Source organism: Metopolophium dirhodum, chromosome 1 (genome assembly GCF_019925205.1).
Source record: "Metopolophium dirhodum isolate CAU chromosome 1, ASM1992520v1, whole genome shotgun sequence".
Taxonomy (NCBI): domain Eukaryota; kingdom Metazoa; phylum Arthropoda; class Insecta; order Hemiptera; family Aphididae; genus Metopolophium; species Metopolophium dirhodum.
In genome coordinates, this window is record NC_083560.1 from 144,708,977 (window position 1) to 144,726,970 (window position 17,994).

General features: G+C 30.8%; 3 protein-coding genes and 1 pseudogene across 3 annotated transcripts; 3 read left to right on the top strand and 1 right to left on the bottom strand.

Moving 5' to 3' along the window:
- Positions 1-1,500: 1,500 nt before the first annotated feature.
- On the top strand, positions 1,501-3,057 carry LOC132934250 (uncharacterized). The gene has a single exon (XM_061000538.1). The coding sequence runs from the start codon at positions 1,501-1,503 to the stop codon at positions 3,055-3,057; it is 1,557 nt and encodes a 518-aa protein (XP_060856521.1).
- Positions 3,058-6,551: 3,494 nt separating this feature from the next.
- LOC132950197 (uncharacterized) lies at positions 6,552-7,342 on the top strand. The gene is made up of 2 exons (XM_061021491.1): positions 6,552-7,275; positions 7,323-7,342. Exons 1-2 carry the CDS (start codon positions 6,552-6,554, stop codon positions 7,340-7,342), a joined length of 744 nt encoding a protein of 247 aa, XP_060877474.1.
- Positions 7,343-7,348: 6 nt separating this feature from the next.
- On the top strand, positions 7,349-7,937 carry LOC132933105 (uncharacterized; annotated as a pseudogene).
- Positions 7,938-16,197: 8,260 nt separating this feature from the next.
- LOC132933106 (uncharacterized) lies at positions 16,198-16,692 on the bottom strand (the record flags this gene model as incomplete). Its single annotated transcript, XM_060999435.1, has 2 exons — positions 16,416-16,692; positions 16,198-16,295 (listed from the first exon to the last, which is right to left on the bottom strand). Coding segments are annotated over exons 1-2 (375 nt in total), but the record flags the coding sequence as incomplete, so codon positions are not given.
- Between the last annotated feature and the right edge of the window lie 1,302 nt (positions 16,693-17,994).

Consider the following 17,994-nt stretch of genomic DNA (forward strand, 5'->3'; position numbering starts at 1 on the left):
CTACCTCATTACTAAAGAATAGTTCTGGCAAAAACCGACCTGCGAAGATATTTTTCAGAGTCTACAGAATCTCAAGAAAATTTGCCACGAGCGGAAAGTAACTCGACTCGCTTGTCCGCGTTTAGTGATAAATCGAGACGGTATCAAATTGGAAACCGTCCGGAGCATGCTCTACTACACGTTCCGAAATTCGGAAATAGAAATAAAAATCGTAACACAAGAACAGTTATCGAAAGAAGACCAGTTACGAATCATTAGAGAATTCCACGAGACTCCTTTGGGGGGACATCAAGGAATAAATCGGACATATCAAAGAATATTGCAGCAGCATCATTGGAAGGGAATGAGACAGATGATCAAAGCATATATCCTTTCCTGTGAAACTTGCCAACGTCAGAAAATACCAAATCGATCAGTAAAGGAACCGATGGTTATAACCACAACCTCTTCCAGACCCTTTGAGAAAATCTTGATGGATATTGTAGGACCATTTCCTAAATCTCATAAAGGGAATATTCATCTTCACTCTTCAAGATGACCTTTCTAAATTCGCATGGGCAGTACCTATGATAAACCATGAAGCAAACACTGTAGCATACCATTTTTGTAACCCAATTTGTGTGCTTACATGGACTTCCGAAAAGTCTTGTCACAGACTGTGGCACGGAATTCCTGAGGCATGTATTCAAAGAAGTATGTCAACTTCTTAAGATCAAACAAACTTCGACCACTCCATACCATCCACAAAGTAATGGGTCTTTAGAGCGTAGCCACAGAACATTAGGAGACTACTTCCGCAGTTTCGTTGACAAAGATCCTCAAAACTGGGACACTTATGTTCCATTCGCGATGTTTTGTCATAATTCAACAGTACATACTGCAACCAAATTTCAACCATACCAATTAGTTTATGGTAATGAGATAACAGTTCCTCATTCATTCACACGAGATCCTGAACCTCAATACAACTATGAGGACTATTACTTTGAGATGAAGAAACAAATGCAGGAAGCTCATAAATTAGCGAGAGCAGAGCTATTAGAAAGCAAACACAAATCTAAAGAGCGTTATGACAAATCAATAGCACCTCTAAACCTTGCAGAAGTAGATAGGGTCCTAGTACAAGACAAAGCCCGTAAGGGAAAACTAGCTCCAAAATGGTTAGGTCCTTACCCCATCGTAGAAATCCAACCAGATTCACCAAATGTCACGATACTTAAGAAAACCAAACCTGTAAAGGTACACCGGAACCTTCTAAAACAATTTCATGAAAGAACATAACTATGTTTCAGACTCAGCATAATTTCAATAAGCGTCACGGAACCTTCCATCAACGATTCGGACCAAAGAAATCACCACCAAGTATTTAATCTAACGTCATTCAAGAGCCAACAAGGGATCTATTATGAGTCACGTGGAGTAACCAGATTGTCACATGTAAGTTGGGAATTGGTAATCTCCTTAGATGTACAATTACTAATTTCAAAATACCATGTCATCATGGCTCACTATCAAGCAACCACGACCATTTGTGAAAATATGAAGAACAGACTTGGTAATGTGGAAATTGAGGAGATTTGCTCTCTGTTTATACAACAATTTTCTAGAGCAACTTTGCCCTATTTAAACGAGATCGAAGCTAATCACAGAAGTCTTATGTTAGCCATTAATAATGATGATAATAGAGTTCGACGGGGATTGGGGCAGACATTCAGGCGTATGGCTAACGTTCTGTATGGTGTATGCTCAAAGATTGATGTTGAATTCATTATAAATCAAATAACAGAACTAAATCGAAGCAAAGTACCTAGCAAAAGCAATATTCCGGAAAAGATCAGATTCTTACAAGCAGAAGTAAATAACTCTACACAACAATTAGAACTTCAACAACAAAAAGTAGAACAAAACCTCCAGTACCTACAAGTACAAACAAATCTTACTATCCAAAACCTTAATAAATTGGCATTCCGAACCAAAGTATTAGAACAATCATTACTATTTGAACTAGTTTTAAACAAGTACGCTTATGAAACCCAGAACCTTATCTCCATAATAAATACAGCATTAGATGGAAAAATTCACACTAGTGTCTTTACTCCACAGCACATTATTAAAGAACTTCTCGAAATTAAGGTAGACTTGCCGATTGGAAATACTTTTCCATTGGAAGTTAATATAGAATCTCTTAATGAAATCCTCCGAATCTCTGAAAAAAACATATTCTTGAAAGACAACTATCTTATCTACGTCATAGAAATCCCACTAATTACCAGTGAGGAATATAGTATATACCACCCTATACCTTTACCCATACCCCACAGTGAACAAACCATTTTCTTAGTCGACCCTGAAATAGATTATTTAGGTGTAAGCAGAGACAACGAAAATTTTATTGCTTTAGATAACGCAAAGTGGGAAGAATGTACAACATTAAAGCCCTATAAAGTTTGTAGAGGTAATCAACATGTACAGCATTGTGCAGAATCAGATGTATGTGTAGTTTCATTACTAGTGAATAATCAATTTAATCCAGACTATTGCAAATTCAAATTCGTTTCATTAAAAGCCCCTATATGGCATCAGTTAGTGCAAACTAATTCATGGATCTATTATACCCAACGGGAAGTAGGTACCATCACTTGCACAAATCCAACAGAAAATTCCAAGATAGAAATTGAGGGCGTAGGTAGAATAACTATACCCCCATTTTGTAAAATTAATCTCAGAAACTCTATATTATTTTCTAATAACAAAGCTAGTAGGGATAGTCATTCAGATATTATACCAGAAAATTCTAAGAATGAACCGTTACACACATTGGCAGATATAGTCAAAACAATTATTCCTCAAAACCTCACTAATAAAATCCTAATTCAAAATTTGAACCAACTGACTAATAAAGCAGTTGAGTTAAATGAACTTTCACATACCCTAGCTGAACCTTCATTAATTTTCAACATTAACATTCACGTTATTGTCATTTATATTATTGTAATACTAACAATATTAACAACTAGTATATTAAGTTTTAGTTTAAGAAAAAATATACAACCCTGAAATACCAGAAGCATGAAAAACCTAATGGTATTCAGGAAGACACACAGTGTAATTTATTTTTCTTACTTTTATTATTTTTTTTCCTTTTAATATTTTATTATTTTTTTGTCAAACTGAACTGACCCCCAAATAACAGAAAATTCGAAACTTTGCAGAAACTTAAACATTTAAGTGAAACACTGTGGTCATTGGACCCCCGTGTCTCATTTAGTCTGGGGGGTGTTAAGAACCCCTGATTAGTACATATTTTATTTTTTTATATATCTATATATGTTAACAACATATATAGACAATCATAATGCAGAGTGTGTGTTGTAAGACGCTGCTACCGTGGGAACCGCTGAATAAGGGTTTTTTATGTGAGACGGGGCACCGTCACGACAACACACAGGGAGTCAGTCAGTCGTAGAATTACGAGTGTTCGATTAACAGTTTGTAGCTATACTTAAGATTTTTACTACCAATTTTAATAAAAAATACATTAATTATTTTAATCTTAAATTTGGTGCGTACGTTTATTTTGTGTTGTGCGTAAAATCCATAACAATATCTATGTTATCAGTTATCACATCTATAAATACCTACCTACATACGCACTTACGTACAAACAAACAAACATACATAAATACATACATACATACACATACATAAATACATACATATGTATAGAATTTGGTGACATATAATAACTATTATTTGTCATACAATTTACTATAAATTACTATTTCTACTGAGGTCTGAGTTGGAAGTTGGAACCGCATTTTTGTTGTTATCAAAAACTGTTATCACATAAAAATGTAGACATTGCCGTTTAGGCATATGGCGATTTTGCCTTCAAAGATAAACCGAAGTCGGCTATCTAGTTGTTTATATATGTCTATGGTTCCTATTAATATTATTATGTTTTTTTATACTTATAATAACATAATATTATTATGTATTATTTTGTTTTGTTTATTTTATAACAAAGTGTGACTTATATTTTAATTTGAGGGATTTTGAGACTCTGGTTTCTTTTTATCTACCACAAATTGATTTAACTACGGCAATCTGTGAGCTACAAATTTGGAAACAACAGAGCAATTGTGGAGCGGCTGGTAGTGATGAAGTGATTAAATCAAATGCATTAGATGCTATTAAGCATTGTGATCCTATAATATTTCCAAATATATTTATACTGTTAAAAATTTTGTGCACACTGCCAGTCTCTACTGCCACGCCAGAAAGAACTTTTTCCAGTTTAAAAAGAGTAAAGATCTCAGAAATAGGATGAAAGAAGTATATTATAATTATATATATTTAATTTCATTTTATTAATTAAACACTACTCTAAAACAGGATCGTTTAAATGGATTAGTGCTTTTGAGCTACTATCGACTTATTTAAATAACACCGGAAGAAGTACTGGACGAACTATCAAAAAAAAAAGAGAATAATAGATCTAATATTATAAAGACACTATCAAAATAAAGATATAAAAATATAAATAATGTGTTATTTTTTCTTAATTTACTATAACACAGCACCAACTATGGTAGAAATAATCCAATCCATCGTATGATGCGCATTTGTAATGAGCACCTATGCTTCTCTTAGTAAGTTCTATTTTATTGTTGTTTTTTTTTTTTTTAATACTTAGTCTGTTATTACTTATTACTGTTTTTACCTTTGTTTAATTATTGTTTTATTTTTATTTGTATATAATCGCCGTGGTATTGTTTGGCGTTTACCTATTTTTTGTTATAATATTAATTTTCATTACTACAAATTGTGTTGTACTATTGAGCTCTTAGCCCGTTTATACATAAATAAATAAATAAATAACATGTTATTATTATAATAACCCCCCTCCCACCCATATAAAATTTCTGTCTACGGCACTGAGTAGGTATAAGGTATATAATAGTATAATACGATATTGCAAACTGCAAAGAAAATGTATTTAATTCAGTCGTCTTCTAGCACAAATGGCCAATGAGCAATGGCTAAAGACTGTCCCACACGACTGGTGTACTTGGCCAACATTTGTCACTGGTGACATTACGCCAGTCGTATGGGAGGCTTCACGAGTGCAATTGTTGGTTACTGGCTCGTACCGGTGGATTGTCGGTAAACCTGACACAAGTCAAAGGACCACCAATGTTTGCATTCAACTTGGCGTTTGCTCCCACACGACATGGCACTACATGGTGACTGGTGTTTGACTGGCCGTGCGAGTTTTTTGAAATTTTTTTTTACTAAAATAAATAATATAAATATATAAATAATAATCTGTATACGTAAAATTATTATATAATTGTGGTATAGAACATGTTATTTTGTAGAAGCTGGCCGTGCGAGTTAAAAAAAGTTAAACATTTTATTGAAGTTAAAAAATGTGTTAATTAATTATATGTGTATTTACGTTTTTCCTTACTTCCTAAACAAACAAATCATTGTTTTATTAAAACAAAATATCTTCATTAATCAGTCGTTGACCATATCTAGTGCGAGCAGTGTGTGCCTACGTCCTTATTATTGTTCTGTGATTTATTTTATTCACTAGAAATAGTTTGATAAATAAAAAATTGTTTATAATGTGGAGTGGCCAAACAAATTGACAATCGAGTTTTTAGATCTCTATGAAAAAGAAATTGCGATTTGGAATCCGAAAGATCAATTACATAGAAATCGTGATATAGTTTTTGATTCATGGAAAAAAATAAAAGACTCAATGAGCATACCAGTAGACATCAAAGAGCTGAAGAAAAAAAAAGAATCGCTAATGTCAACATTTCGACCACTTTTGGCAAAAAAAAAGGCCAGCAACAAATCAGGCGCAGGTACGGACCACGTATTTAAACCAAGTTGGTTTGCCTATGAAAAAATGGAAAATTTTTTGAAATCGGTGTATGAAAAAAGGGACAAAATAAATACAGAAGTAAGTTAATTTTATTGATTATAATATACCTGAATTCTTAAACATATATTAATTATTATAGTTATTTTCACTCAATTAACTAGTTAAATAAAAATATAAATATAAAATATTATATGTAGTATCAAATTTAACATTAGGTTTAGTGTAATCATATTAATATCTTTCGGCACCCAGTTAACATCTACCACCATCATTTTCCGTTATAAGTATGTACGACTGTAGTCGTCTCTTTTTTAAAGGATTATCGTTATATGGGTCATCCTTTGACGGCAGATACCCTTTATGACATTAGTAATTTATTGAACGTGACCGATGTTCCCCCATCAAATAATATTCAATGTACACGTTACATTAATACAATAAAATGAATTCAGTCCCTCTGAACCCACCCGGTTTGACCCACGCATGCGTACTCAAAACAGGAATGCCCCCACTTATACAACGTCTAGAGACCCATGGCTGAAAGAGCCGGCAGTCGTTTAGTCCGTTTACTGCCTTAAACGATTATACACGTTCGCTCATTCGCTGCCGTTTTTAAAAATGTTGAAAGTTTTATTTTAAAAAGTGTGTAAACATGACTGGATCAATCAAAGACAACGCTGCGTTATACAAAAAGAAGACGTTCACTTATGTGCCTCCAGCATCGCCCGCGGATCTGATTGACTGCAGCAATTTCATCCTCAACTTCACAGGCCGTAAATTTTTGAATGTAGGGCTCGATCCTACAGATGACTTAAGCACCATAGTACAAGTAATTACTCCTTCGCGATATGTAAATATTCCAGCTGATTTTCTACGACGTATATTCTCACTTATGGGGAACATTTTATCTTTTATACTCAACCCACCACAAAAATACAAGCGAAATTTATTTCTGGAAACAGAAATTATTTCTCTGTCTAGTATGGTGTATCAAGGGGAAAACATGCTTGTTATCGAATCAAAAACACAAGCCGGGTGTCAAGTATTGCTAAATCGTACAGATTTAATGAAATTACAATATTTAGAATGGAGTATTTTCGAAACAGTCGTTCGAAAGTCGACCATCATACGACCAGTCGTCTTAAAGCAGTTTGAGACTATTGCTAATTATTTAGACCAGGAATTTACCAATGTGAAATCGCCTCCAAAAACAAATGAAGAAATGATCATTTTTATCAAAAATTTAAGCGACAATAAAATTATTGGATCCACTCCTAAAGAAGACATGAATTTCATCAGTCAACTCAAAATAAATGCAACTATTCAATTAACCGAACGTTGGGCGCAATCTTTGTACGGAGAAAACTCACCAGAGGTAAGTCTTTAAAAACTTATTTACTCGTTAAAATACAATACAATACATTTTTTTTAAAATTATTTTAATTTTTCGTTGAACCCGTGGTATACTCGAGTATGTCTCCGTGCTATGATGAAGATGATCCTTCACAGTCACGGGTAATTTATAATTAAAATATTTAAGTATTAAATGTTATTAAATCATATTATTTATAGGGAGCTGAAGAGGATAGGTCGTTCAGAGAATGTTTAAAGGGGATTAACCCTACACAGGCGAACACTAAGCCCAAGGTAATATACACTTCATATAATTATTATTTAAATATTTAATACAAGTTTATTTTAGTCGCAGAATGTAGATCCTCCTATGTTACCACCGAGCATATTCGGCATTCACGAAGATTCGATTACATACCAACACTCGGAGCCAGACCATCATATGTAATTTATATAATCATATTTTTAAAATAAAAACATTATTTAATATTTATTTCTTTAGTCGCTAGATGATATTGACGGCCCACAGACACCCGACGATATTTCTAATCAACAATCGGTCAACGAAAACGACGGACCAGATATTTTCATGGCACTATCACCATCTCAATTTATTACGCCACCACCATCAACATTCATCGTGCATCCAACACCGGTTCGCAAAGTTAAGCGACAACTATTTTAATTTTTTGTACATCATTTTTGTGTAAAATAAAAAAATAAATCGATCTGTTTGTAACCCAAACAGCAGTCCTGTAAAGTATTTGAGTAAAAGTATTTGAGTAAAAGTATTCAAATACTTTTTTAAGTATTGAATAACTTTTTAAATACTTTCAGCATGAAGTATTTTGAATGGTATTTTAAATACTTTTTTTTGTATTCAATACTTTTTGGTATTGAATACTTTGGTTTTTTATTTCGAACATTTTATTTTTATTCGAAATAATTGGTTGGAAAAATATTATTGTCAACTACAGTCTACAATAATAAAATAATAGTTTTATTTAATATTCTGTATCTCTGTGTTCGCCGAAGCCCGAAGGTTTGTGAAAACCAGATTTCTAAAAATAGTTATTGAATAACAATATTCCCTTTAAACTATTAGATAACTGTCGATAATATCAGATACAATGCCTGCCTTAATGGCTATGCTGGATTACGGGAATACCGAATAATATAGATTAGTCCACTATATAGCTGCAGCCTGTAAGCCTGCAACGTTTTGGTTTTATTTATTAATTAATTAATTTAAAGACTTGTGTAGTAGACAGTAGTGTACAATGTTTCTGTCTCTCTGTTGAAAGTGTAATTTTAAGTTTTTAGTGTTGAAATCAAGTGAAGTACCTAATTTATAAATTTATAATTACTAAATTACCTACATAAATATAAACTAATTACTTTTAGTTCTAACTTCTAATATGAGTAATGGTGATGATGAAAGTGCAGCGGAACCGCATAATGCATCTATTTCCACTATTTCTCTGCTAAATTTTTGTTTACCATGGCCTAATTACTCCAAATATTTTAAAGTGCTACGAATAATAGACGATAAGTTTTTTTACAAAAAACTTGAAATTAAATGCTTGATCTGTGTGGGTACCAAAGTTCTTAAAGTTGATACACGATCAAACTCGAACTTACGAAAACATTTAAATGTAAGTACCTACATATCTATACCTAGCATATAAATAATTTATATACTCAATAAATTATTATTATTAATTGATGATAGTATTTAATATATTACATACCAGATGTCCAATTAGCAGATACGTATAAAAAAATATACGTTTTTAATTACCTAATAATTATTAATTTATCTGTTTTTAATTATTTTATTAGTTTGACCGTTAATATTTTAAAACATTATAATTAAATTATTAAGTATTTACATATTCAATCTGTCATAATATTTATTTGTATGCACGTTAAAATATAGAGTAAGCATTTGCAAATTTTGAAAAAAATTGATGATATAAATACAATTGAAAATGAAAATTCTCACAAGAAAATTAAATTGTGCAACAAAACATTAGACGTGAAAACTCAGCCTTGTGTTGATGATTTTATGAATAAAAATTTTACTAGCCAAGGCAAGTATCGTTTTATAATATTTTATGTTAACAAACAAAAAAATAATATTTTTTTAAATAATTATTAAATTAAAGTGGATTTGGTCGTTAACTGTAAACTAAAATATTAAGCTTCTATTAGTTCAATTTTATTTTATTTTGTTTTAGGTACTTTATATCAGCTTTTACAGCGTTTTATAGTTAGTGCTGGTATACCTTTCTCTATAATTGAAAATCCTATTCTGAAAGAAATTATAGAGAGAGGTTTTCCAAATAAGAAATTAATGTCAAGACCAACCCTGATGAAACGAATTGAAATTGAATATGTCATTAATGAATCAAATCAAGACAGATATGTCAAATTGTTATCATATTGCTACTACAGCAGATGCGTGGTCAATTTTTAAAAAGTATTTTATTATTATTTTTATTTTATTATTTCACATATTATTTGAAATTTAATAATTTTACAATATATACATTTTTAGGTCATACATAGGTATTACAGCATCATGGATTAATGACGACTTATCCAGAACTACTTGTTTACTAGCTATTAAGCGACTTCAAGGTATTCATACATATGAAGTTTTAGCAAAAGCGATGGATAGTGTGTATGTCACATTTGATATTACAGACAAAATTGATTTCTCTACTACGGACAATGGGTCTAATTTTGTTAAGAGCTTTAAGTGAGTTTAAAAAATGTTCTTAAATATAATTATCTTAATTAAACAGATTAATATAGATTTCATACAAATTTTAGAGTATATGGTAATTTATTTAATGATGATATGGATGGTAATGAAAACCAATGTATTCTTGAAAATAATGAGGATGATGAAACCAATCAAGTAGAAGCAATAGATTTAAACATGTTGGTGAATGGTACAGACATAGAAGATAAAAGTTTACCTTACTCTTTACCTAGACATCATAGATGTTCAGCTCATACATTGAATTTAATTTCAACCACAGTACTTAATAATCTTTATTTTTATTTATTATAATTTATGTTGTACATTATACATTTATACCTACTTGTATATTATTTTTAGGATTTAAAAAAAGCTTTGTTGGATGGAAGTTATAAAAAGCAATCTAGGTGTACATTTTCCAAGTGTTATGCTCTTTGGAACACACAAGGACGGTCAACCAAGTCAGCTGATGCCATAAAAAAATGTTGTGGTAGATACTTAAAAACACCCAACGCCACTCGTTGGAATTCTCTCTTTGATGCTGTAGTATGTCTTAACAAATTATTAAAGCTGAATGAATCAAAATTCAGGCTATTAATGGATGAACTGGTCATAGTGAGGTAAACGTTACTTTTTCTTTATAATTATGGTAGTTATAAAAATGGCATTATTCGAATTTCATTAACTAATTATTGTTTTGTTTAATCTAGATTCAATCGTAATGATATTGATTTTTTGACTAATTACCAGATAGTTATGGAACCTTTATCAATTAGTTTGGATATATTGCAAGGTGAAAATAACATGTTCTTTGGGTACTTGGTACTTTGGTTGCCATATTAGATGGTAAACAATTAAAAATATTATAGTTAAATCATAATGATACATTGATACTATAGATAGTATCTATAATTTAAACATATTTAAAAAATTGTAATTATAATTTCATTTTACTATTTTAGGCATTAATAAAAGGTTTGATGATTTGTTGAATGATAAATTTCTTATCATAGCTGCTTTAAGCCACCCTTCATTTAAGACAGCTTGGATAAAAGATGAAGTAAAAAAACAGTTGGCTGTAGGATATTTTAAAAAGGCATGTTTAGATGAGTTCAATGAGATGGCCAAACAAATTGAAGATAATACATTTGAGATTGAAACGGTTGAAAAGAATGTGGAAGATCCTTCTTCTAATTTTTTTCAGTTTTGGTCTCAAACCTTTGATGATGACTGTCATTATGACACTATTTTAAATAAAGAAATGGATCAATATTTGGGAACATCACCGACCAAAGATATAAACAGTTTAAATCTTTTACCAACAATTAAAAAAGTAAGAATTACTGACTTTTTAATGTTTGTAATATTTTTTTTATAGGTATTATTCATTGATTTTTAGTATTAGTATTTACTTTTTAATATTAACATTTACATAATTAAAATAGGTCTTCATTAAATTCAATACTCCACTGCCAAGCAGTGCTTCAGTAGAGCGGGTATTTAGTGTGGGTGGAGCTACCATGACCAAAAAGAGAAGCAGTATGACCGATGAAAATTTTGAACACATTATGTTTTTGAAATGTAATAAACATTTGTTTAATAAATAATAGATAAAAATGATTATAAACCTACTACCTATGTGTCTATATTATAATAATTAGAAACCCACTTTAAAAACCAAAAGTATTTGAAAAGTATTCCAAATACTTTTTCAAAGTATTTGAGTAGTATTTGGAATACTATACAATTAAAGTATTTGAGAAGTATCTTAAATACTTAAAAAAAAATGTATTTGAGTATTTACTCAAGTACTTTTTAAAAGTATTCTTTACAGGACTGCCAAACAGTACAAATCTCGGTTTTTCTAGCAGACTAGACTTTACCGTCCACGAATGAGATGTATTTCTAGGAAGTATCGGATATTCGCACAGGTCCCAAGTTCTGAACGCACACGATAGTGTTCTACGTGAATCCATTACTTTTATCAGTCTTAATTTTTCTTTATCACTGACTTCGATAATAGGCATCTTCCAAGTCACCTTAGTAAGTTCAATTTAAATTTTTTTATTCTTATCAACGGTTGCAGTCGCACCCTCACCAACAACGTATATCGCATCAAGATCGCTAGATGCGTGATTTAAAATCAGTTGCTGATTACAATTAAGTAATATTTTTTTGTAACCCAGTAAATACATCGTTGGACATGAAATTTTTATTGTCTTCGCTATCCATCGCTAAATCCCAGGCCGCATTTTCTAGTGCATTAAAGTCGTTTGGAGTATACGAACAGTATGCTTTCAAACAAGACGAAACTCCAGGTGATTAGAATAGTGTATATGTTATTTGCAATGTATACAATAATATTATTATCATACATTTATTTATTCCAGTTTGTTTCATCAAGTCAAAAAGTGATGATTATCAATGCGTACAAAATGGAGTTGAAAAACAATCCGAAAATCACTATTAGGGAATGTCGGATAGTTCTTTCCAAACGCCTAGGCATTGGGCAAAGAACAATTTCAAACACTATTAGTGAGTACAATACCTCAAAGACTGTGATGTCTCCAAACATAAAACGATGTAAGAAATCGTTTAAAGACGATTTCGATGATTTACATCGTAACACTGTGCGTCGTCATGTACATTCTTTTTGGTACAACAAAACCATTCCTACATTGGCCAAAATATACGCAGATATTAAGGACGACGATAGTTTACCGTATGTATCAGAAACCAATTTATATCGTCTTTTAAAAACCATGGATTTCGAATACACCAAACGAAGCCGCAATAGTGCTCTCGTCGAAAGAGACGAAATAGTTGTATGGCGTCAACATTACTTGGAGGATATAAAGAAATACCGGGAAGAAGGGAGACACGTGTACTACCTGGACGAAACGTGGGTCAATGCAGGAGAATGTACCAACAAAACATGGGTAGACAAAACCGTCAAATCGTGCCATGATGCATTTGTTCGAGGCCTCACAACAGGGCCGAAAAATCCAACAGGGAAAGGCAAACGACTGATCATTTTACACATGTGTTTCTGTGTATAATATAATCAAATAAAATAATGAAGTATATATATTTATATACATTTATATATATAAAAAAAAAATGTTTAAATGTTTTTTTGTTGTAAGTGATATACAATTATAAACTAACTACCTATCTGATCGAAATCAATTTAAAGGACCATCCAAGGAAAAAATAGATAAAAGCTAAATCTTTAGTATTTGGTATAATTAAAAATTGGGTGCCGTTAAAAATATTATCCGTCACTCCGTTTAATTGTTATCGTCGTTTTAAAATGACGCGTGACGTCACAGGTTCCATCGGTCGGCCGTCCGCCTATTTCAATACACGCATTTCCTCGACGCGTCTTTATTCATTTATTTGTATATTAACATATAATACTCATAATGAAAAGCCGTTTTCATATTACAAAACCTTAGATATATTCCTACAACATGAGTCTAACATCCTATTGAAATAATAAATATTATACTATTAAAGATAAAAAACATTTAATTTATACGTCTTTTCGTTTGTTTCTATTTTACAATTATTTCACCAGCCCGTCATGTTAAATAATATCTACCACTTTCCAATGTTTTGACTGCCACCTTATCTTAGTTATTATTATTTTATAATAAACTTGTATTGTCCGTACGGCGTACACCAATACAATTTTTATAAATATATTTTTCGGTTCATTATCATTTATCAGACATCAGTCGTCGATTTACTTCGTAGTGTAACCCGTATTCGACAGCAGAAAATTATTATATAGTTCGTTTTCGTTTTTCTTTTTATAATAATTATTGTTAAACTTAAAATGTTGTGTTCAGTTTTTTCGGTTGTACGTGTTATAGCCACAAAGAAACAATTCATTTTTATAGGTTTCCAAAGCGTGAAAAATCTCCACAAAGATATAAGGTATGGGTAAATTTTTGTAAACGTAAAAATTTTATACCAGGAAAAAACAATAGAATTTGTTCGTCTTATTTTAAAAGTGATGATTTCAACGAGTCTGATATATTACGTAAGCAACTTATGCCAGACACAAAGGTAGTGATCAGATTAAAATCTAATGTTTTCCCTACCATTTACAAAACAAAATCTGACGACCCTACTCTTACCTTACAATCTACAAGTAGATGTGAAAGACAGAATAGAAAAAGAGAAAATCAATTCACATCAACTTCATTCAAATCAAGCACACCAGTCAAAAAATCTAAAGATGAACTAAACAGTTTGGAATCGCAAAATGAACATTCTTTTGACTTAAGTTACAATTCTATAGATTTTATTCAAGAACATGAAAATAATGTTAATGATATTGGTGTCCAATGTGATTTAGGTAGCGAAAGTGTTGCTCAATATTTACTAAAGACTAATAACGAATTGTCATTTGAATTACATGAAGATATCAGTGAAGAAGAAAGTGATGAAGATGATATTGATTCATGTGTTGACGATAATGAATTAATTTCAAAACCAAACATTGACGACGATGCTTGTTTTATAATTTTTTGGGAAAATATTTTATGTTTGTTTAAACACTGTCAAGAATGTTCAACAAGAAATATATCTATGAAACATTATATCCAAGGAACATTTTTGTCTGTTACTACAGTTTGCGAAGAGGGCCATACTGTTCAATGGACTTCTCAAAAAAAGACTGGAAAACGCCCAGAAGGGAATATTGTAATTGGAGCTGCTTTAACGCTTTCGGGAATTTTATTCGCTCAAATGTCAGTTTTTTGTCGATCAATAAATCTAGCTTTTTTTTCACGTACAACATACGACTTTATTACTAAATTACATACAGGCCCAGTTATTAATGATATGTGGCGTGAACACCGAAAAGACAATTTAAATGAAATTAAAAATTCTGAAAAAAATATTTGGTTGGCCGGAGTTGGGCAATTTGATTCCCCGGGTTTCTGCGCAAAATATTGCACTTACTCAGTAATGGACTTACATAGCAGTAAAATAATTGATTTTAATTTAGTCCAAAAAGGTATGGGTTCTGGGGATTTGGAACGAAAAGCTTGCGAATCGTTAATCGATAAATTAATTGAAGAAGAAAATTGTAATATAGAACTATTTCTAACGGATCGACATAGAGGTATTCGATATTTTTTACGTACAAAATATCCTCAAATTGAACATGAATTTGATGTATGGCATTTGTCTAAGAGTTTGTCGAAAAGATTGAAAGGACTTGACAAAAAATATCCAGATGCATATTTATGGAAAACGAGCATAAATAACCATTTATGGTGGTCCTCTCAAACTTGTAACGGTGACGGATCATTACTCGTTGAAAAATTCACTTCAGTTCTTAACCACATTAGTAATGTGCACGAATGGGAAGATAATGACAAAACAAAAAAATGTGAACACGAAAAGTTAAACGATGAAGACTTAAAAAAAAAGCTTTGGATACATCCTAATAGTGAGTCTTACTTTGCGTTAAAAAAAATTATTATGGCTAAAGATTTGTTAAAAGATTTACAACACGCAAAACATTTTGTACATACTGGTCGCTTGGAGTCCTACCATAACGTTCGCTTGAAATATATGCCCAAAAGAATACATCTCAAGTTTAATGGAATGTATTTACGTTCGATAATTGCCATTCTCGATCACAATTATAATGTAAACAAAACACTCATAGGAGATAAATTGGTTTTTTCAAAGCCAATCGGCCGTTACACATTAAAAAATCGTTACAAAAATCCATCAAACAATTGGCGACAAATTATAATTGAAAATATCAAAATTAATGCAAGAACAGTTAATAATTTAAATACAGAAACAAGTACAATCGATGACAATTTGCGAATTCCGACCAATATAGTTTCAATACCAAAGCCAAATGTTGATGAAATGAGATTGAAAAAGTATTCAAGGTTTCAAAAATAAAAAAGTGTCATAAAAATAAATTACTGATGATTTTGACCTTTTTGTTTAAATCATGAAATTATTAATTAAATATTATTATTATTAATTATTATTAACTATTATTATTATTATTATTATCATAATTATTAACCATATATAATTTTTAAGGTTGAATAAGAATTTATTGTACTTAGAATGATTATTTATTGAAAATAATAAAAAAAATTACAATAAATATATACAATTACGAGGGTAAATATGTATTTGATTTTTTGAAACCAACATACAGTCCATCTTTTTCCGGGTATTTATTTCTTATTTTGTTTATGACACATGCAGGAATGACAACTCTGACTCCTAAAAATATTTAAACTTGGTTATTGTACTAAATGTAACTACCTACCCTACAATAGGCTATAATATATAATTTAGTTAGTATATTTTTGTATGTATAGGTACATTTTAATTTAAATATACCTTTTCCCAATGAAGTCCATGAATTAACCCAATGAGTAAACTGAACATAACAAATATATCTCCATGTTTTATTCGGTACTTCTAACGCGCTCAACTGCTTTTTCTTCAATTTATTTTTAGTTTTCATAATCATCTGTTGGCGAGTAATATTCAATATTTCTTCATCTAAAATAATTTTTTCAAAGGAAGCAGTAGCAGTAACACATTTTTTTGAATCCAATAATTGTTTTACGTTATCAAATTCTGAACAACACATGCATTCTAAATCGTTCGACATTTTTGCACAATTTTCACAATTACACCACTCATTTACTTCTACTTGGGCTCTTCCCTGAACATTTGGTAAACATAAAGATACAGAATAATTTGGTTCAAAACTATCAATGTCACTAACATTTGGCTCAAAACTATATGGTTTTAAAGACATTTTAGAACGCACGTTTGACGTAAGATAATGAATGCGAAGACACAAAGTGCCTAATAATATGTAACAAATTGTAATACTATTGATTAATGATTACAGATAACAAAATAAAACGAATTTAGTCGAAACGTAGTCTGCTGTTGTATTTAGGAAAACCCATAAACTGCGATTGTATTGTTATTGTTTGTGTTGGTATAATATGTATAATACTATGAAGTATGAACAAACGAAAATATGTATAAATTATGGATAAAATATACGTTTTCTACGTTTAATATTTATTATTTCAATAGGATGATAGTATCAGGTTGTAGGAAAATATCTAAGGTTTTGTAATATGAAAACCGCTTTTCATTATGAGTATTATAAGTTAATATATAAATAAATGACTAACAATGCGTCGAAGAAATACGTGTATTGCAATAGGCGGGCGGCCGACCAATGGAACCTGTGACGTCACGCGTCATTTTAAAATGACGATGAGAACCGAACGGAGCGAAGCAATCAAAAACTATTTTTACCAAAATTCCTAATTGTTTTCATTCTACAATATTTCGTAATAATATTTTTTTTTAATTTTCCCTTGGATAGTCCTTTAATAAACCGTTTGATTAATTTAAATACATATCTAATAATTATACAATCATGAAGAGCCAAAAAAAAATTTTTAAATTCAATATTATATAGGTACGATTAGTGTCGTACTTATATAAATGCGTATTATACAGGGTGATTCTTTTATCAAACAACACTCATTATTTGAAAAAGTATTGACTTTTTTCAAAATTTTTTTTTTTCAAAATTGTAGATTTATGCTGTTCTAGAATTGAATATTTTTTTTATATTTTTCACCCTTATATTTATTAGGTAAACCACTATCAACTTTTGATTTTCAAATGGTAACCTATACTTAAAATTTCATAATTGAATAAAACTATTTTTTTCATTAATTATTACGTTCAAATTTTCATTTTTCGTTAATCCGTTGATGAGATATTGTTCCTCAAAGTTGGGTGGTTTTGGGAGGTAGTTATTGTGTGTAAATGTGTTATACCTCGTCAGTAGATATTATCTCTACTAGGATTTTTCTGTCCCAGGGTTAAAAGATATTACATTTTAAAATCAATTCAAGTAGGTGCAGTAAGGTTGAGTTGT

Excerpts from the sequence above, each read along its gene's own strand:
- LOC132950197 (XM_061021491.1), top strand. The coding sequence starts at position 6,552 with ATGACTGGATCAATCAAAGACAACGCTGCGTTATACAAAAAGAAGACG. Across the intron at positions 7,276-7,322 it reads CGGAGAAAACTCACCAGAGG|TTTTTTTAAAATTATTTTAA; the intron begins TAAGTCTTTAAA and ends AATACAATACAT.
- LOC132934250 (XM_061000538.1), top strand. The coding sequence starts at position 1,501 with ATGGCTCACTATCAAGCAACCACGACCATTTGTGAAAATATGAAGAAC.